The sequence below is a fragment of the Triturus cristatus genome, chromosome 6 (assembly GCF_964204655.1).
Source record: "Triturus cristatus chromosome 6, aTriCri1.1, whole genome shotgun sequence".
Classification (NCBI taxonomy): domain Eukaryota; kingdom Metazoa; phylum Chordata; class Amphibia; order Caudata; family Salamandridae; genus Triturus; species Triturus cristatus.
In genome coordinates this window covers 913,527,391-913,550,309 of record NC_140589.1, presented here as the reverse complement: position 1 = coordinate 913,550,309, position 22,919 = coordinate 913,527,391, and the positions used below count along the sequence as shown (strand labels likewise).

General features: G+C 41.2%; 1 protein-coding gene across 2 annotated transcripts in view; it reads left to right on the top strand.

Moving 5' to 3' along the window:
* Positions 1-22,919, top strand: part of ADGB (androglobin) — a 1,188,702-nt gene that overhangs the window by 80,243 nt on the left and 1,085,540 nt on the right. For both annotated transcript variants that reach the window (XM_085611585.1, XM_085611586.1), the window contains exon 3: positions 9,229-9,321. In XM_085611585.1, the coding sequence (XP_085467711.1) occupies positions 9,229-9,321 (93 nt within the window). The remainder of the gene's footprint in view (positions 1-9,228; positions 9,322-22,919) is intronic.

Here is a 22,919-nt window from a genome sequence, read left to right as displayed (position 1 = left end):
GATAAATATTGCCCTTCCCTGTAGGGTCCGTGAAGTACAAAGCTCATCACCGAACATGATGCATATAACTCTGAGTGGTCTGAAAGGGGGGCCCTGCATTGAGCTTTTCAACATATATGTTAGAGGCACCCAAGGAGGATCTAAATCACCAATTGTCACTACACTGGAAGAACAGCTTTCCTCTTGTCCTTCTAGCTCATTTATTCTGGTCGCAGGGGACTTGAACTGTACCTACGAGCCCCTTGCCTCTGAAGACATCTTAGAGGTCGATGAAGAAGACGCCAAATGGGGGATACCTTCTTTATCTATTCCCCCAGTGAAGAGATGGACACCGGTGATAATTCAGCTAAATGCTTTGGTTTTGGAATTTGGCCTGAGAGCTGCCAATGGTCGACTTCCCTCCGACCTCCACGCAGCCAATACTTTTAATAGAGTCTCTAGTCCATCTCGAATCGATTATATTTTAATCGATCGTAGACTGTGGCGCCATGCGGTGGATTTGGTCATAGCTCCAACCATTGACAGTGACCATAACCCACTTTGCTTAACGCTAAAGAACCTGTGGCCACCAGACCAAGCAATTTCCGATCCCTGTCCCCTATCGTCCACCAAAGATATTATTCCATCAAATTGCAAAAGGTTCCTGAAATGGCCCAAAATCGCCTTAGATGAACAAAAAATTCATTCTATAAAAAATATATTGTCATCTAAAACCGCTGAACTTAGGGAAGCTTATGAGGAATCTGTCCAGTGCTCAAGGGCCACATCTATTCATGTTTCCACCACCGAGCTGATTGGAGCACGTTTTATATCCTCTTCTACAACTAAAACCAATAAATATAAGTCACCTGGCTCCTGGTTTAACTCTGAGTGCAGGTCAAGTAAGAAGGAACTTATATCGGCTATTAAAACTAAGGACTGTTCCCTTATTAAACACGCCAGGTCTGCCTATAGGAAGGCTGTTATCAGAGCAAAGTCTGCCTGGGAGGAATCTCACTGGCAGGCTTTAAAAACTGCTAGCTTAGCCAGGGATGGAGCCACATTCTGGAACCTGTGCAGATACTCAAGAGGCTCTGACCCTGATGTAATTTCTAACCACATCACAAGCCATGAATGGTTTGCTCTCTTTTCGAGCCTCTATTCGGGCACAGATGATGAAACCTTGAGTACATTTTCTCCAATTGCTCCAACAGATCCCATCCTGACCAACTATGACTTGTTTACAGAGGTAGAAGTTGTGACCGCCATCAACAGATTAGTTCCAGCTAAAGCTCCAGGTCCTGACGGCCTGCCTGGTGATTTGTTCCGCTCCGATCCTAAATCATGGGCTGTTTATTTTACCATCTTACTCAATGCCATCCTTAAGGGGTCACCCATCCCTGAATCATGGAAAGGAGCGGAAGTAGTACCAATATATAAGAAGGGCTCCAGGGAGGATCCTGCCAACTACAGACCAATAAGTCTTATTGACGTTGGCCAGAAAGTCGTTGGCAGGGTTCTGCTGGAGCGTATACTGTCATGGGCTACTGAGCATAGTGTTCTTTCACACTTTCAGGCTGGGTTCAGACCTAGGACGAGCACGATCGACCAGGTCTTCAGGCTGCTCTTGCTACACTGGAAGGTTGTTTCGATTGGTAGGGGCAGTCTCCATTTGGCCTTCATAGATCTGAGATCTGCTTTTGACCTGGTCCCCCGTGCCCGTCTTTGGTCTGTCCTCCAGGAAATGGGTTTGCCGTCCCCTCTTCTGGACCTTTTGGTTCGCCTACACGAGGGTAACTTTGCAAGGGTCCGGTGGGGAACTCAGGCACAGAAAACTGATAAGATCCCAGTTAAAAGAGGTGTCCGCCAGGGCTGTGCATTGGCGCCCACCCTCTTTTCCCTGTTTGTGAATGGAGTGGTGAAATTCTTACAAGATGTTCCAGCTGACGCCCCTGCCCTGGCGGGTGAAAAAGTTCCCACCCTTCTCTTTGCGGACGACACCCTCTTGATTTCGAAGACACCAAAAGGCCTACAGAAGCTTTTAGATAGGTTTCATTTGTTCTGTTCATTGAGAGGTTTAGCTATTAACACATCAAAAACTAAGCTCCTCTCCTTCAAGTCACATAAATCACCCAGCGTACCTATCGTGTCTGACGGAACGCCCCTGGAATATGTCAAATTATTTGACTATCTAGGAATCAGAGTTTCTGACACCTTAAGCTGGAGACCCCACATTACTAAGATGCTACTAAATTTCAAACGAGCCACGGGAGTGATTGCTAAAGAACATCGATCCTCTAGGAGTAAGCCAATCACTCCCGCATTAGAGATCTACCAGGCCAAAGCAGTTGGTACGGCCCTATATGGTGCCGAATTATGGGGTTTTGATAACATTGAAGACATCATCTTGTCCGAGAACAAATTTATGAGAGATCTACTCTCAATGCCTAGGGGAACCCCTCTGAAACCACTGTTCAGTGATCTGGGTAGGCGTTCGATCAAAGATATTGCTAGGTTGCGCCCTTTGTTATTTTGGGCTCGTCTTTGGCGCACTCCGGAGCTAGAAAAATACTCTGAGGGCCTGAGAGAAATTATGAACACTCCAGGCTCCCATAAAATAAGCTGGCTCCGTAACATCAAAAAATCCTTAAAGCAACTAGATCTAAACGATGCCTGGGAACACGGTGTCCCCGTGAGTAAGGTGGACCTTAAAAGAGCATATTGGGCCAGGATTGATAACGAGGATCTTAGCAACTCTAATGTTGGCAGGCTGACAGAAGCTTTCTACATCCACAAGCAGTCCATTTGCTTTGAGCCTTATCTCGAGTTTGTACAAAAACCAAGGGATAGATCTTTGTATCTCCAGTTCAGACTAGAGATTCTTCCAACCCGAGAGTTCACTAGTAAATGGAAGCCCCCTTATCAGACACCTGACACTTGTATGATCTGTGTGGATAAGGTCGAAAGCATTGCCCATATTATGTTTGAATGCCCAGCATACAGCAATCCAAGAAGGAAATGGCTAGGCCCTGCCTGTCGCCTCCTGGGCACTACAAACTATCGCGTTGCTTTACGTATTCTACAATCTGACACAAGATTGATGCTAGTTTGTGCAGTGGCCAAATTTCTGGGCTGGTCTTGGATCATTAGAAGTAAATTAATAAGTCCCAGTAGATGATTTCTGTCTATAGCACTTTCATCCCCTTTTTTAACCTTTTTAACTGTTTTTTATACTTTTTAATGTATTTATATAATTAGTCATTAAGCTACCAAGTTGGAGAGTATTTTCATAATTATTGTGACTTCTTGTAAATATTGCTCCCTTGATGAATTCTTTGTTTGTTTTTTATATATCTGTATGTACATGCTTTTATGATAATTCTTTTATCGAAATAAAGCTTTTTGACTTGACTTGATCTCAATTACTTTTTTCCCTTCTCAAAATGCCCATGCCTGAAAGCCATATTCACAAAGAACATAAACCAGATGGGTTTTGTCACTACTAAAGCAGGGGGAGAGGTTGCAAAGGTCTTATTCTTCTCAGAAATTGTTAAGGCAGCTTTGAAAAATGCAGAGGAAGAGATTTTGAAAGACAGCATTATATAGGTATCTGAGAATGAAATAGTAAAGTGTGAATACACAATTTACAGTTTCGTGCATCACCATGTTGGGTTGGGAAAAAAAACAAGTCAATCTTGTCTACCAAGAATGAAGGACTATAAGTCGGGTAGAGAGCAGAAATAAAGGATCCTTGAGGTTGACAATCCCACCAGATAACTCTACTAGTGATAGCTGTGCCCATGGGGAAGAGCAGTGTTATGCTTGTTTGTCATTCATTGTTGAAAAGGAATTGGGATACTTGAGTGATTAAGATTAGGTTGATAGTGCTTTGCACAAAATACATGTTCAACCATGGGATATATTATATAACTATTGCACTTAGAAGCTTTTAATACAATTATGGATTGGTATGAGATTATGTGTTTTCAGGAAATTTGGCTGTGCAAAGACCCACATTCAATCGATGGGTTCTTACAGGTTAACAAAAAAAGTGAAGAAAGAGGGCACATGCTGGGCTTCCAGGGGTCTGATAACCCTGATCTCTTTTATACTGGCAAAGTGACAATGCTAAAATGAGATAGTAAATGGATTGTGGTGTTCCCTATTCAGCTGTATAACAAAGACTTGCAGTTTGATTTTATATTTGATATAGATGTGTGTATTCAAACAGTGAATGGACTATGGAGTTTAGCTAACGCTGTATAAAGAAGTTCTAGTAAGGATATGTACAACTTACTCCTCTCTTAGTGCTATTGCTGTGAGATTCTAACCATAAATTAGATCTGTGAAAGAGTGACCCGCTGATAAAGATATTTTATCAGCAAAAAACATTAGTACTGATAGCTTTCCAGTAAATGCAGCTACAGCTCTTGATGGAGTGTTGATAAAAAATGTTTTCAGGTAAAAGGGTGATTAGTATAAATGGTCATAACAGCTTAGATCATTCAGCTAGACCAATATTTATCAATGGATACCAAAGCTTCCTAATAGATTGTATTTGCATGCATGAATTGTTTTTGAGATTTGAGAATTTCAAGGTTTTGCAAACAGATGGAAGTGATTACAACCAGGATTACAGATAAACACTTACTTTTGTTGGACAGTTTTCAGCAGCGTCAAGATAAATACAGGTGGAAAAAGTGCCAGTCAGTTTTATAAACAGGCACAATAAAATAATTAAGCAGGTAGTTGAATGTTTAAAGATCTAATTAAATGCTAATAAGCAACAAGAAAAAGGAATCAGAGTCAATAAGAGGGAGGAAAATGGTTTGATGGGGAGTGCGGGAATTTAAAAAAAAGATAAAAAATGGGAAAGAGGGCTTAAGATAAAATATGATCATGAGATAAAAACCCTCCTCCTTATACCTAAAAGAGACTATAAAATAATATTAAATATCAAGAAAAAATCTTATTAGAATTTCTGGAAAAATATGCTGGTGGTGATGGAAACGAAAAATATGCAGTGCTTGGTAGTGAAAGACGCATAGGCAACTTATCTAGAGGAAATATATATTGTAATTGGTATGAGGATAGACCTCATGAGGATTGATTTATAGCACATAAGGACATCATAAAATATTTATTTCCTAAGACTGTTAAGGAAACTATACTGTCATGAAAATTAACAAGAACAGCCGGTCCTGATAATCTACCACCTATAATAGCCAAACCAATATTCTTTAGTGTTCCATACAATTTTAGTGACAAGCTTGTTCCCGCAAAATTGGAAATAAGCAATCATAAGACCCATTTACAAAAAAGATGATGCTAATATGCCCCAAAATGAAAGATTAATGAATTTATTAGATACAGGTGAAACACTGTCTTCAAAAATAATTTCATGTTTGCTGAAAAATTGGGTGGAAACTAAGAATATAATCCCATTAGAACGAGGAGGGTTCAAAGCGGGAAACTCAACAATAGACCATTGCTTTAGTCTGTGGTCACTAATGCAAACCTCCGTGCAATTAAGGGGCAAATTGCGTTGCTTCTTTTTAGTCTTTTGCGCTCCATTTGATTTGGTGGATTGTCAAGAGTTGTGGGGAACATTAATAATTTTGAAATCCCAAAGGGTCTTCTTTTAATCCTGCAATGACTACACAGGCAGAACTGGGCTCGTGTCATAATAGATGCAGAGGGAACATTGACTTGTAAAATTACATTTAGAAATAGACTGCAACAGGCTGTGTGCTGGCCCCTTTGCAGTTCTCTATATTTTTAGTAGATTTACCTACTGTTTTATCAATATCAAAGGGGCTGAAGCCCAAAAATGAATGTCTCATAATTACAAGTCTTTTATATGCATAAGATCTCGTCATCATGGATATAACAGAAATAGGCTATCAAAATTCAATAAAGATCATGGTGTCCCTTCCTAAGTCCTGTTTTATCAGCTTACCCCTTTATGATCCACCCACAATTCCAATATGGAGTGGCCATTTTATGCCTAAATTGTAAATGTGGATACGACTCGGTGGAAGGAAAATGCCTAAAGAGTCTGCTATTGTTACCAATGTCACCAATGGTCCAGGCAACAAGAAGTTAAAAGAGCGTAACTGCCTAGAGTTATCTGGCGTACGTGGAGGTAGTGAGATTTTAGTTACGATTAGAAAGGGAAGGAAGCCAAAATATTGCCAAGTTCTGTAAAAGTGAGATTGTACATAGTAAACTGAGCTGGGCAAAAGAGGTTAGAAAAATACTAGGAAATATGTAGGAGATTAGCAATAAATATAGAAAATCAAACTTTACAAATAAACACTTCTAAGTCTAAACTCTGCATGCTGACAAAATGTTGCGCTAGCGAACACAATACGAGGTACTTCGGTGGTATCTACCCATTTTTTAGATACTAATGGCAAAACGGCGAGGGGTTTCCATATATCTTTGCCTTGCCAACCCCTTTCCCTAGATTAGCAGTGCTAAAGTTCAGAGGCCGATCAAACCCATGTTATGTGAGTCATGCAGCAAAGATATAAGTGATAGATGCCAATGGAAACTGTACCTTTGGGTTAAAAAAAAAGTGACTGCCTACATTTTTTACTGGGCTGCCCAAGATTATTGCCCGCACTTTTAAAAGAGCTAGGAGTCCGAGGGACTCCCTGGTGTCCACCTGCACCAGAACAACGGAATGTGACCAAAATCCCTCAGTTCTCAATGTCTGGGTACTCCATGTGGTGACAGGACCTTATCCCTGTGGGAATTGTAGCGTTTGCCATTTTAGATCTCCCACATAATTTCTAGACCTGGAGCCTAACAAAATCTGGACGCTGAGATCACACACTCTAACTGTAATTCCATGAACGTGGTATATCTAATCACATGGCAGTGTGATCTCAGATATTTGGGCATGACCAGCAGGAAAGTGAAACAGCGTATCTGTGAGCACAGAAGCAACATCCGGTGCAAAAGAAGCACTACACGCATGATGGAACACTTCCTGCAAAAAAAACACACAACCAATGACCTCAAATAGACTATTATTGAACAGATCAAATCCAGTTCTGTAACCAATAAACTCCTGTTTGAAAAAGAAGAGCATTGGATTTATAGACTTTCGACGCACAAACAGGGGCTAAACGACAATATCCCCTGGAATTCTGTTATGCTGAAGTAATCTGCACTACATGACTTCTCCTTACAGTCCATCAGAGCTTAACTTTTCTGTCCACTGTTCATATACTGTGTTCACCAACAGGGATCAGATTCTGACATATAATATTGTTTCATTACCCTTTATAAACATATTAACCTCGCTGGGGCTGCATTTGACAAGTCTTCCCAGTTGGGATTCAGATCACAGTATTTACCTACTAATGGCGATCAGGGCGCTACCAAAAGAGCCACGATTTGACTGGCCATCTGCGCTTTTCCTCCTAGTCTCACATTAAGTCCCCCAGTGAGTTATACATTCATATTATAAATAAGTTTTCTTTTAGCCAATCTTTTTTTCTCAATCCCAGTTGTCCAGCCTTATTGCACTTTATTTACACTTTTCTGGACCCAACAAAGACATCCCTGTCATATCTCGGTATCGTCTTCCATGACCGCCTAAATAGGAACAATAACGTTTTACAACAGGAGACCAGGCGCAGCGGGTTAGCATTCTATTCCCCCTGAGCTTGACTCGACTAATCAATTTAGGTATTGCCTACACGCAGACACGATGACGCGCAAGCATCGCATGGTCGCGCCTGACGTGATGACGGGGCACGACTCTTGACGCACCAATGCCGGTTTAAATACGCCCGACAGGGACCCTCCGGCATCTACGGGGTCCCTGTTCGGGTTGTATCAGGTACCGAGCTGGCGCTTGGTGTTGGCGTTGTGAGTATGACTACGAATGCTCCAGTCATGAGGTACTTTTTATCATGCCGCTTTCGCCTTTTAGCTTAATACCCTTCCTTGCCCCCCTTTCCTAGTGTGTGACAATAGATCAGCACCCCCGCTTGGATCCATGGGGTAGGAATCATCTACGGCCCATGTGAGCATTGATGCCTTTTTCTCCCCCGCGTTCTAGTGCCTCAAAGTTTTACTACACGGATTTTGTTATGATTGTTTCCCCCGCTCCTCATCTAAATGAGACGGCCAAAACCGGCAACATGTAATTTTCAAGTTGCCGTTGTACTTTAAAGACAGCACAGTGCACTGAGCTTTTGCCGATTTTCAAGCAATGCTTTGGAGATAAAATATAGTCTCATAACCACAGATATGGATAGTGCTAATACTGATGCACTTCACACACAACCATGATAGGCACAATAGCCTGTTATGAACACGTTTGAACTTCACGTTTGGCACCATGAGGGTCATTGCACTCACTGTGTCACAACGTCACAGTAGACATTTTATAAGAAGCCATAACTACCACGATATGTGTTTTTTCTTTCAGAAATTACTTCCTTTCGGAGATATCGGAAGGTCTCAAACCTTAAGTTAATGGTACTCAGTGCCACTGATGAGGGGGCACCTTAGCGTGTGCATACCCCCGTGGCATACCTGGTCCTGAAGAAAGCCTTGCTAATTGCACATAGAGGCTGAAACATGTAGACCGGCTATCACTTTCTCACAAAGGACGTCTCTGGCCAATTTAACCAGTTAATACATCCACCAGCATCATCTTTTTAATTTTACCTTACTTCTCCACTATTAAAACTCTTTTTAGGATAAGTAAAAGTAATTTTAATTATCAAGGTGTCACTTTGTCACTTATTGCACATTCCAAACAAAAACCGAAACAAAAGCGAAACTCCGGACATGATTTCGCTGAAATCATGTCCGGAGTCGGTGGTTACTAGATCGTCGCAAACAAAACCTGAACTGTGGAAACGATACCCTAAAGAACGACAAGACAGAAAAGAATTAGATTCACCATATCATTGAGCCCTGAAGAAGTCTCATGGGAAACGAAACGCGTTGGCTATGGCTATGAAAATATGAAATATGACATGGAAGAAATCTTCATTCAAAATCAATAAAGAAGAAAAGAAAAAAATGTACATGTTAAATGTGTCGTATGCTTTATTAGAAGTCTACTCATTACCTGGTAAAGACACAAAAGTGTATAGGTACTTGGAGATCTTACTATAGTACATAGTGCTGAACCTCCGGTGTATTCACTTGCTAGAAAATATAATTGTGTATTTCTTTAAAAAATCTGATTATGCTTTTTGCACTTCCTTCCTTGTTTAGCACTTTTTTGATGATCCTGAAGGAAAGATTGAACTGCCAAGCGTTCTTAAAGTTCATACATGGAAGCGCCCACATGAATTTATAACCAATATGGTAAGGAATGTTTTATTGGCGTACCAAGTGGTAGCCAGTAAATAAATTGTCCTATTTGTTCTGTGTATTTGGTGCACATTTGTTCTTTTGCTCTTAATTTAACTGTGATAATTTTAATGTTTGTTTCATAGCATCTTTTTCTGACCACCTATTAGAATGGAAAACAGGGTCCAGCACACTAGGGCAACATTGGACTACTTGACCCCTTTCAAATCACTCCGTCATTGTACATGTGCAAATCAAAGAAGACCCATTTGATTTACAATTTATATTTGCTACTCCTAATGCTGGAAATTTAAGATGTTCTCCACTAGACAGATCATAGCAGGAATAATTTCACATCTCCTGCTCCCTTAACTTCCCTAATGGTGCTCATGAACTCCTTACGTGGCACCTTTCTTGCTGTTTGAGGGATGTAACAACTGCTTGGGATACCTCTCCTGCTAATAGGGGCACTTTGCCCCCTGCTCTGCTTACTGCTTTTGGTGGTTTCCCTGCTTTTAAGTGCACACAGAGTTTGAGGCTGGGAATAATTCTGTGGGAATGCTGAGCCCACTGCTCCTCCATCATGGTGAGGACCTTGACATGCTGGTTGTCACTGGTATTGCCCATTCCATGATGCTTCTGCTCAAGATGGCCTAAATCTTTCAAAGAAACTGTACTGGTTCCAGTCCATTAAGCTGGCTGCCACTCACACACACTTTCAGGAAATATTCTTAAAAACATTTGCACCCTATGGCACCTGGTCATATTATCTGCATCTAGCTGAGATGCCCAGAACCTAGAGATGATACCAGGAGCTAAAAAGAAATCACAACCTTATGAGGAAACTCTAGGCTACTATGTTTATACAGAAAGCTTTTACTTTTCCAATTAAGAAGCTCCAGGATGGTTTGAAGCTTATAGTTAATCTAGCTAGGATACAGTGGGGCACTGTACATAGTAAAGGGGTATGGACTGAGTAAAGATTGTTTACAAAGGAAGGTGTTGAAGCAGAGGAGGACTGTGACTGCTGTTAATATGTAGTCCACAGATGCAGAAAGATCTGGGAGTTCTAACTAGCTCCTTAAAGAGACATGGTCCTGATTTAGATGTTGATGTACAGAGTGAAGGCAGTCAGGGTGGCAGAAAGATTTATATCTGCCACCCTGCATTTACTCCACACACCAAATGTATAGTTCACAACCGGCCATGCAATGAACACTCTATGGGTTTGTGTGAACCATCTTCATGGCGGTGGTGTGCTCGTCTTTCATTATAAACTCATATACCAAACTTTTAAAGTTTTTACTTTTCCAAAAGTAAACTCCTAAAGTGGCAGTTTGGTGTAGGAATAGTGAAAACAAATTATCCAACACCACAGAAGTTGTCTCCCATGATATGGATCTCTATTTTTTTTTTTTTATTCCTGGCGGGCCAACCCAGGGCAGTTTATGCCAACATCAGCATATAAACCTGGCGGTCCACCTGACTCAAAATTGGTGGGTGGATTGAGATGTTGGCTGATAGAGTACTCCATCACTGTTGCGGCAGAGTACCATGTCTGCCAAAATCTAAATTGGGCCCTAGGTTTTTAGTTCCCTCTTGCATTTAATGAGTGGTGTAATCACACATGATCTGTAATATAGGATGTTTAAAGATGCACGTTTTGTCTTCTGGTCTTTGTCTTTTTGCGCTTCTATTTTTATGTCAAACTTTTTCTTTCTGTGTGAGGTATTGTTTTTTTCTGCTAGATGGTATTGTTTGTTAATTGTTACCGTCTTGGAGGTGCTGCATCAGGTCTTGGTTATGTTGCAGGCCTGTAAGTATGCCTATTAAACTTCCTACAGGCTGGAAATGATACCATTGTACTTCGAGTCAAGCATCTGCATTCAAAGTGCTCTTCTGTTGAGTGTGGGGAGAGCATTCCCTCCATTGAGCTGGCATCGTCATTATTTATGTGAGAATGGACCAGGGCTTGGATGGTATTTTGAAGTCAAATCCATGAATGTATAGTTTTATTTTGGGCTGAAATGATACTTGGTAACTGGATGAGTTTTCTTGGAGATTTCTCTTCTTAGGGAGAGGTGTCTGACAATGGGAAATCAAATTGCTTGACTGGGTTTATTGTCTTGGATGGGTGATGGATGCTACTTTTAGGTCAAAGACCATACATGCTTTGATGCTACATATTCATGTGGCATGGGTCTGTTACTAAGAAACCATTGGAACACAGCGATAACATTTAGAGTCGCAAAGCCCACTACGAGTATATTGGGAGGAGGTGCAATTTTGCAAGCTCTCAACTCAAGTAATTGCTTCAAAACCCGGGATAGAGGTTCTAGCAAGCATGTATAATAAAGCTGGCAATAGAAAATAAGCAGATAGAAGGATATATATTTATATATATACATCCAGCAACAAATCAATAAGTTGTTGCAGTTATCCAGGCAAACCTTTATTTGGAATACAAATGACAGAAACAAAAGTGCCACAATTCAGTGTGAGATTGACTGTCATCCATCAGCTCAGAATTTACAAAAACATAATTAAAAAACAAATTCCTTTTTATCCACTTGCAAAGAGTTACAAAAGGTTTTGATGTCAGCAGTTATGCCATTTGAGATTTCATCTTTACATGATGTCACAGCTCATGACATGACTGATAAAATGTGTTCGGTCATAAGCAGTGCATGGTGAGGTGCAAGTTAAATATAACTGGTGAATTTCTGTGTTTTTTTAGTTTAAAAAGTTAATGTTGTCACTGACATATTCACCTATATATAATGTCACTTCAATGTTTGCTTTTTCCCAGTACATTTTTAAGTTTAAAAAAAAAAAGAAAAAACATCTTTTTATCACACCTAACTATAACGTTACTTTAACCCTTGTTTTCAATAGTAAGAAACTTGAGGAAACATATATGTAGAAATCCTCTATAGTTAATTTGATTGAAATCATTAAGATCAGTTGGGCACTAGTCCCACATGCGTATGTTACAATATACAAGAAGTAAATATACAACCCTTCTTATACTTTTAAGGGGCATGGAACAAGATGATCATATAACATCGTCCCTGTTGAAAACAATAATATGAGACTCGAAATGGTCCTAGTACTCAATTCATTAGATCACATGGTCATCAACCCCCTATCAACAAACTCACTGTTGAAACGCTGTGCTACCAAAGTGCTATAAAACACTGATGCAATGATGTTGTTTGCTTGTAAGAAAACAAAATGTACACACAGCTATTGAACTACATGTTCCACAACACCTCATTAAGGGCCTCATGTAGGTAAATAAATTTTACCGGTTCATAATTACCGAGCCGTACCGAATCGGTAAATTAGAACCGGTAAGTTATATGTAGATAAAAATTCGGTAACAGTTACCGATTCGGTAACAGTCGGTAAATACGAATCGGAATTCACCGATTCGGTAAATACCGAGGTGGTATCCACCGATTCGGTGAATACCGAGGTGGTATCCACCGAATCGGTAAATACCGAGGTGGAATTTAGCGAATCGGAAAATACCGAGGATACTACCACCTTCCCTCAACTAAGTAGCCAATATCACAATCATGTCAGCACAGAAGGTCTCTCAGGCTTGAATAGGGGACCCCATACCACAAAGATCAGCTTAGTGAAATCACATCACAGGAGCATCAGGAGTCTCCTCGCAGGAAGGCTCGTCTTCGGTCTGAATAATTAACATGATGTCTGAGCTATGAAAAGCACTAACTGTCATGTATGTGCAGCTGCGCGTGTGCCATGGCTAAATCGTGGGTCGAACAACCGATAGTGGAAAACATGCATTGTGTAACATTCCAGACTGTGTGTCACAGCATGTACAGACCAAGGTCGCTTCGCAGAGCTTGGGATGGGAACAACAGAATGCACTCGTCTGAAGGAAGTCTCGAGTCAGCAGTTTATTCAAGAAAGAACATGTAAACGCAGTGTCGTGTGCAAAGACACAAATATGGCTACATAACATTCAACGTGGTAATGCCAACTGAACAATGCATGTACGTATTCAGGGAGAACTCACTACACGCCCCCTTCAGCGAAGCAATATGTAATAGGCAAGAAAAGAGAGAGCGCAGAGTTCAGTTTCGTCAGAGCAGAACAGGGCGTAACCAATGCAGCGCAAAAGTCCTACAGTCCAATTCATTGCAGCATACAATTCCAAAAAACACAATGCAAGTATAGTAAAATACTCAAGCAGACCATCAGGAAGAGAAACACGAGAAATAAAAGAAACAAATGTTGCGCCAGGGTGCTGTCCAGTAGCACAGGCGCATTGGACGACAATCCAGTTAATCCATGAATGTATAGGCAGCATATGTGGCCACGGCTTCCAACAAGCAATCGTTTCCAGGGCCACTAAAAGTCTCAGCCATCCAATTGAGTAAAGAAAAGGAACATACGTGTTCTCCAACCAACGGAGCCTCCAGCACAATCAGAGGGCACCCGGAATGTTCCTCCAAATAGCTCATGGACAAGAAGTCGTAGGCTGCCGCTGAGATGTCCCAATTACCCAGGATACCATGCGCCGCTCCACACGCCATGATCCGGACACCAGAACAGGACAACTCGTGAGCCACTAAGGGCCGCATCAGTCGATCGAAATCCGGCACCGGAGACACCATGTTGGTCAAGCACAAATCCAGAGGCCATTCAAAGGGACAATCCAGGCAGTGGAATACAGGTTGCACGCAGGTGAAGTAGGAATACCTGAAGGATAATCCATATGCCAGGCTTAAAGTCGCCAATGGCAAAGTACCATAGTAGTCAAGCATCCTATCACGAAGAAGATGCAGACGGGACAGGTGCTCGTGTGGCACAGAAGGAGCAGCCATTCCGTAGTATGAAAAGTAAAAGCAGCACACCTGCCACCAGCGCCAGAAGCAGCGGAACACCTCCAAAGATGCTCGAGCACAGTGAATGAACAAATGCCGGAATTACACCACAAATAGTTTGGAAATAGGTCACGAGACCCGAGCCCCACATGTTCAAAAAAATTGAGCCAGGCCGGTCGTGGACGAGGCATTGATAATACTTTGGATCAAAGAGCCGAAATGCAGGGGGAGGTCAGTATTCAGAGGCGCCTGTTCCTCAGTGCGCGAAGTAGCAACGTGAAGGACAAATATTTCACAAGAGGAAGTCAAAGGCACCTCTTTGTGGGACAATGGCGCTCTATTCTGCTCAACTTGTTGGACTCTGACTTCAAGGTTGGAATCGAAGGCCAGAAGGAAACATCCCGGCGCCCATGCGGGGGTGGAATGAGAACAGTATAGCAGCAGACAACTTCATGCGAGACAGTTATGTACGGGATTACCACTCACATCCCGCAGCAAACTTCATTATTCATAATTACATGAATACCGTTTGCAAGCACAGTGAAAGAAGGTGTAATCACAGGCACTGGGATACCTCGTAGGACGCACGCCAAAATCGGGGCTTGTACATTGCATGCGCCGTGTACTTGCATGTGCCTATTGTCTCATGTATGAATCCTAGAAGTGAGAGTGCTAGAGCTAATATCTATTACGGCTTAGGCCTCACCATGTTTGCTTGGGCAATAGCTCTCAGTCTGGAAGCCGCCTCACTGTGCGACAACTTGCAGACCTCGTTGTAATTAGCATACGCGCACCTTTTGGTTCTGCCACCCACGGGACCATTCACAACATCATTCCATTCGGTATGCACATTGATGGAGTGGGTGGACTTCCTGATCCTGTAGTTGTGCTCTGTGTCAGCTGGTGGACAGAGTGGGATGTGTGTCCCATCAATGCTGCCAATATAATGGTGATAGAAATTCCTGAAGGAACGGGACAGGCAACTCTGGGATACACCACCCACCGCAGCTGTCACCACCTGATAACTGCCGGATGCCAGCAGATGTGGGCTGCAGAGCACCTGCACATGTGGGGGTATGGCGTGCGCCCTTCTTATTGGCTGGTCCAGGAGTGGGTGCGGGTCCCTGATTGAGTCCATGATGGTTTCGGGGTGTAGCCTGTGCCTCTCATGTATCTCTGCATCAGTCAGCTGGAATAGTGTGATGCGCTGTCTGTGGATGCGTTCCTTCCGTCGACATACCCTCAGTCCTGCTGCCTGTAGACGTAGGCGCCTTGCAATGACGTCAATAGCAGCCAGGGTGTCCACGCTGTTGCATTTTGGGATTGCTCAGCTGCACTGTTGTTGGTTACCACCTCCTTTCAATCCGTGTTAATTACCGACTCTTATTTACCGATTTTCTTGGATTTCTTAATTACCGAGTGCTCCTACATGTCATTTTGATATTTACCACTTCATATTTACCACTTCATATTTACCGATTCGTTAATTCTGTATTCGGTAACTATGAATCGGTTTTTACCGCCTCATATTTACCGAACAGTGGTTTTTGGACTCCTACATCTCACTTGTCTGTATACCGGTCGGTAACGGCATATTTACCGAATTTCGGCCGTTACCGACCGGTATTTCGCTACCTACATGAGGCCCTAAGGGTCATGAGTGCATTCATGTATAAATGGAAAGTAAAGATGGACAATACAAATCATGATCAAGACCGCAAAGGTCGAAACGCATTGGTGATGGTGGCAAGTCAATAAAACTGATACAACCAAATCCCTGGGGTGCGACGTAGTTGCTTTGATGATATGTGTATATATATATATATATATATATATATATATATATATATATATATATATATATATATATATATATATATATATATATAGTTACTGAGTGTATGTGTGTGAGATATAGCATGAAAATAGCCTTGGCCTTGGTCACAAGCTTAATTGTATATTTTAAAAACTATATGGTGCTATATGGTACTAACATATTAGTACTCCATGTTAAACAGGGTAAAGGCTGAATGCATTTAATGTAGACGTCAGAGGTATGTTTAAAAGTAGGTTGTGACTTAAAGCCAAACCCAAATCTAAAAACTCTTTGAGAATGGCCAAAGCTGCTGTTGACATTATATTGTCCACAAGTGGATAGCTAGGCACATGTTAAGAATTCAAATACAGTGGTATAGACATTCATATTGATTACGCTGTACATGTTTTTGCCAGAACTTCACTTAAGATTTTGAGACATTGCTGATTATTGAATAATGTAGAATGTAGGGGCGACACGCTTAGAGGTGGTTTAGCTCATACTGCTGTCATAAGCTTGGCTGTAATGTTCTGTAACGTTATGTTAATCTCAGATATGTGCATTGTGTATTTTTTATTAAACTATGGAGTGTTGTCCATAGTGCCTGACAAAAGGTGTCTTTACAGTGGCTAATTTATGCCTGTCAACATCTTGATTTATATTTGCAGGTCATGTGAAGTCTTTAAGAGGGTAACGGTAACCCCATTTAGGTGAATAGAAAAGTGTCCAAAAAATGTAGCATGTTGAATAACTTCAAGTCCACCTACCCTGTAGAATGATGGTGTCACAATGACTGTATCATGTCATCTGTGATTTCATCAATAATGGTATTAGAGATGTCATCAGTAATGTTATTTACTATGTCATGAGTGATGCAATATGTGAGGTCATAAATAGTGCAAGGCTTGGGCATAAGTTATAGTTAGCTCAGTAAGCTATATTGGTAACTTTAAGAGTTTTTTTGTTGTCAGATGGTAGTATTATGCACACATACATGCTTCATATGGACCACCCTTCCCTTCCATGTGTGATCTTGCCAATTTCCTTTTTGTCGTTGAACAGTGTGAACTCGGAACTCTCTTTATCTTTTAAGTTCAGCAACTGCGTCACATGTGGCCTTAGTCCAGATACCCTTTGCATCTTTTGATCTTTTAAATAGATATCTGGACTGCAATCCAGTCCATTTATTTGCCCACCATGCCACCTTGGCAGAAATGGGTCTGCAAATGCTTGTATTCCCATCTGGAGAGGTCCTGATCTTGCAGTATGCACTAGACTGTTCCTTTTAGAGTGGGTTCAAGTCTGATTTGCATATGTAAGGTTTCTATCTAGAGTGTTATAGTAGACACCCTATGTGTGACAGCTATACCCAGATGTGGGTCTTGTTGTCTCTGTGCCATAGGAGCTGAAATGTAACTCAATAGCAAAACATATGAAGGCTGAAACTGGTATGGGGTGGAGGGAATCTGGTCTGGCATTTCAGTCTGGACTGTTCCTGTTGGAGCAGGTCAAGGCTGCTTTTCATATGACAGTTATCTGCCTGAAGTAGCGTAGTTGGTGAAAACTGATGGAATGGATTTCACACTGAGTGGTCAATAAGGTTAATTCAAGCATTCCCTCCTACAAGTTGTTTGTTGCAGTCGACACACTTGTTTCAAGGTGACATGATTACTAGCCAGCAGGAAATGGTTAAGCTACTTATCTAAAATACAGAGGACCTCACTGGAATCCAGCTGAATGTATGAGGTAATTTCATCCTCCCTAACCTAGTCTTGAAGCCTACCAAAAGTAATCTTCTCCAACAAGTTCACAGTGTAATTCAGCTAGAAAATAGGCAAACAACGAGGATGCCCTTGATCCCATTTTTTAAAAATCGGTATAATAGCTGAAAGATACCTTGTTTAGGAGCTCTTAACTGATCTTATACAGGTCCATGGGGACCGCACTCAGACCATGGTTCATTTTGGAGAGGCTGCACATACTGGCCTTGAGTACTTCGGTAAGCGACAGTTTAATCCTCCCCAGATCAACAGAAGGCAAAGAAATTTCGGTAGTAACTTGATCATTATAGTCATACAATGACAATGCCTAATTAGTTCTCCTCAGAAATAGCTACTATTGCGTTGTGCGTAATCAGAAATGTAAATTCTGGTGAAATTAAGAAATCCTAATAAGGACTGTAATTTCTTTAATGTATTTGTAGGTTTCAATTGTGTACAGTTCTTCAAAACTCTTGCCCTCGTGTGTAATTTCATAGCCTAGGAAAAGGGCATATTGGATTTCTTAAAGTTGAATTTATAGCCAAGTTTAGCAAATTCCAAAATTATACGAGCTACTCAGGCTAAATGTGGGTTTAATTTGTCGTCCGTTAAGTAGATATCATGTACATAGGTTAATGCTTGAGGGTCAATATTGTTTAAAATAGACATGATGCACGCAACAAATATTCCTGGGCTATTTTTAGAGTCCATTGGGAGTCTTCCATATATTCTTTGAAAGCCAAGCGCTGAGAAAGCAGTCCAATTTCTGCTTTCAAGTGCAAGATTGTGGCTGAAAAAAAAACATTGGAAATGTCCAATGTTGTTTTGTATTTTTTACAGACTATATTGTTTATGAGTGCCGTACTGTGTGTATTCTTTATTGCAACCGTGCGTGTATGGCTGTTTAAATGTTTGTAGCCTAAGACTATACAATATGAATGATCCAGTTTCTACATAGGAAAAAGGTGATTTTTCCTCTGAGAGAGACAGGTTTAATTACACTCTGATGCCCCAATTGGGCAAGTATTTCCCTAACAGGTGATTTAGCTGGATCGGGCTGGACCATATAGGTATGACATGATATCACAACTGACATGACTGTGATATAATGCAAAGGCTAGTGCAAGAGTCAATTCTGCTGTATTCGTTTTCTTAACTTTGTCAGGGACAAGTGCAGAAAAAAAGAAAGTATTATATCCTCTCCTTGTAGGGATGTTTGTACAAAATGTGGTGGTCAATTGACCTCCGCCCCAAGGATGTCATGAGACAAAGTTACATTTTCCCAGAATATTGCTTTAATGGTGCGCTGATTATCACTCTCAATTTGAATGCCTTGAAAATCTAACCTATGTGGAGGGTCTACATGCCTGTCAGGGGTCTCAACTGTAATAAAAGCATCTGTTGTTCTTGCTGCCAGAAATTCCTGGAAATTCTAGTGCACTATTGTGACTTGTGCTGCGCTTTTGGGGAGAGTCATTGCTTAACTCCTGTTCAGGCGAAGGGTTCTCAGTGTGTGTGGCATATTTAGAAGTTATGGTTGCTACTTTATTTTTCTGAAAAGAGGCTTTATATTGAGAAGGTCTTTCCTCCTTCTTTATCTTCACGTCACACAAACGCTATGTCTCCCTCTTTGGTTTCATGTTATCTACTTGTCTGAGGTCAGATCGCCTTACTCTGTCGTACTGCTTGTCAGACGATTCCTGCAAGGAACAAAAAGAACGTGTATCAGGAAACTGTCTGGAATCTTGACTTTAGTGCGATCACAAAAATTGTAACGCCTCTCAAAGGACTCCGGGGTGGAGAACCTCCACAGGTTTACCTTTCTTTGGTTGTTTAGATTGAGCCCATGGATTTTTTAATAAACTCACGGGTCTTCTTGGCTTCCTTGTCAGTACTAGGTTTGCCAAGAGGTGGTTTTGTAGGTCTGGTTCCCAAATGATTGTGTCCTAAGGATGTGTAAACATCAGCACTTATAATAAGCAGCTTATGTTCACGGTCAACTTGCACAACCGCTGTGAGCCTCTGGCATATAGAAAGAGATGCTGCTTTACCTTTAATGTTAGGCAGAAATATGACGGACACTTTGGAAACATTTCTTATTCGTTTCATCCCCAAAACCAGGGCAGCAGCTTCCCAGTGTTCTTCTGTATTTGTTTTAATATGTCTGGTAAGACTCACATTGAGAGAGTGCCAAGACTGATCGTATAGACAGCAGCTAAAACTGTACCCCCAAGTGTTGCAGTCTCCTGTAGCAGGAACCATCCTGTGGGGTAAGCACATAGTCAAAATACTGTGCTTGTCTTGTGGTCCTGTAAAGGCAAACACAGCTTCAAGTTGGTTGATTTTTTGGGTGATTTAAAATCTAATTTCCTCATGATTACAGGGTACCTTGCCCATAACTGAATGAAGAAGTATAGGACTTATTGTAGGCACTGAAGGCACCTGGGCTTGCCCTAGCAGGACAACCCTTGCTGGTTGCATCAACAAAGTGCGTGAAACATATTGAGTTAAAGATCTATACAGAGTAAGTAGAGCATCGTATAAGGCTTGTGTTTGCAAAAGATTTTGCTTCGCCATATCAGGGTATGGTGTGTATCCTGTCAAAGCTGGCCAGGGCCCCCATCTTTACTGAGGGGACCAATGCATATAGGTGTAGGTACATGTGGGAGGGTGCCTAGGAACCAAGTATGATGTTCCAAATAAGATACAGATATTTCCATGAGCACATAGTCTCTGTATTGTACTGCTGGTTGAGGAGTTGTGTATCTATGAAATATATTTATATTAACATCCACAGCTGAAAAATCGACCCAGGAATAAAAGACTTCAAAGCGATAAGCGCCATCTGTTTTGACTACAGGTGCATGGACAGCAGGTTTGCAATTTACAGGAATACCAATAGACTGTGGTGCAGCCATAATATAGCAGTAAGGAAAACAAAGTGCAACATAAGATGGGTTTTGGCCTTTTAAACTTTCAAGCTTGAAAAACCAATAGAATTAGGTGCTTCCTAAACACTGTGGAGGATTAATCCCCAACACCACGGACGTCTCCAGTGAGAGTTGTAAGCCTATTGTGGACATGCACAAATACTACTCAGGAGACCCATGAATAAGTACCAGCCCAAACATTGGTGGTGCCATGCTGCAGGGATTCTGCTTAGAAACAGAACTATGCCAGGGTCCACAGAACATCAGTATGTAGAGACTTAGTCACCATACCACCTCTGTACCTATGGGCCCAAATCCATACTAAACATAGTGCTTTACCTGCTCTCCTAACCTTCTAGAGTGAAAGATAAGTTAGCCCCCCCAGAGCACAACACTCTGAAGCCACTCAGGGTTCACGGTAACAGGTCATCACATTTTGCTCTCGCATCCATATGTGTCCAGAATAACCAGAAAAGAGACACAAAGAAAGCTTACAATATTTATTGAAACTATCATGCTCTATCATGAAGCAACTGTGCTATAAATAGAAAGCCTGTACAAGTCAACAATGTGATTAGCATGATTAATAAACTGTACATAATGAAAGGGCCTATCATAGAGAATGACAAATATACCTAAACCTACCCTTTCTGTGGGAGCACAGTGATATATTAGAGATCTCTGGGATTAGTGCCGGGCCCTATACCTGACCGTCATAATTAGTTGATCTACATTTCAGACGTGCAGCTCTTTCACCTCAGGACCTTTTCTCCACAAGATTTTGGATTTAGAACGACAAGTCTTGGCTTATATAATAAGAATTGTCCTGTTCAAAAACAGAAGCTGGATTTCTCTATTATGTCTAGGTATTAGTGTCCGACCACAGAGAAAAACAGGGCAAAATATTTGGCCTTGCACAAAATGTTTAGACTGAATCCCAGAAGAAAAGCTAAACAGCAAAACATGTGCAGCCTATTTAGAAAATAACAGTGTGGCTCAAAAACATGCATGTTACTCAGTAAAATGTGCAAAGCATAAGCGGCCTACTACTGGTTAGGCTAAAATAGGGGAAAACTACAGTGGGCCTTACAGGGAACTCACACCACTTTAAGGGCAGAATCATATATGCTATTTGATCCCCGCCTAACATTCAATCTCTTCTGAAATCAGAGGTAGAGCATGCAGCTTTCAGCACTTACCAGGCATTCCTTTTTGCATTTGCCTTAATATGTTTCAACTCCATTCTATATGCAGATCCGTTCTGGGACACCTTCTGTCTGTCACAGGGGAACTATGAGTTGAACCATCCATTGTTACCGTCTGCCACTCCCTCTTCCCCCTAAAACCCAGGAACATAGCAATATGTGTGTTAAGATGTTCAAAAGTATGGAATATAGTGGTGTCATCAAAATTCAAATGTAGGCATTTCATGATAACTGCCATAGCAATTCTATCAATAGATCCTTTTAGTTCAAATGGATCTACCGTGGCCCAGGGTAACTGTCAGCGATCATTAGAAGGCACTTCCACATGTGATATAAGCAAATGTCTTAGTGGATGATAATTTAATTGGATGAGCAGAAGGAAAGGACAATGTATTATGATCTCTGTCAGCTAAATACACTTATACAATATAACGTGACATGAGACCTGATACCATAATATAGTTGATAATTAATTCTGACTCTCACAGATGGGATCAAATGGCCTGCCTGTAGCCAAATGGCTAGAGTAGATGTACAATTCAAGACAAAGAAAATCCTGAAGAAACTATCTTTTATATACGTCTTATCTTTAGGTGGAACATCCTCTGGAATGTCACTATAGTTATCTATGTCATCTTGTCCCAGTATATATTGTCTACCGGGATTTGAAATTTAAATTACCCATATTGCAAACAAATAGACTGTTATCTATAGTACCTAAACACTAACAAATTAATCAGAGGTGGCAAGACACTGGCCCCTAATTGATTGATGTAATAATTGCAGTAACTAAAAGAATCCAGATACCGGGACTTCATATTAAATTGACAGCCAAAAGCCTAAATGAAAAGGAACAGCAACACATGCTAGACAAATGGCCACTCAGATAGTTAAACTCTCATGTTTTTGAGTGCAGGAGCATGTACATCTGAGACCTATCTAGTGGAGGGGGCAGTAGGCCAGGTTTTAGGAAAGTAATCACATATTTTTTATTGGCAATTGCCATTCAGTAGAGGTCACTGTAGAAGCTAATCTTCATTCCA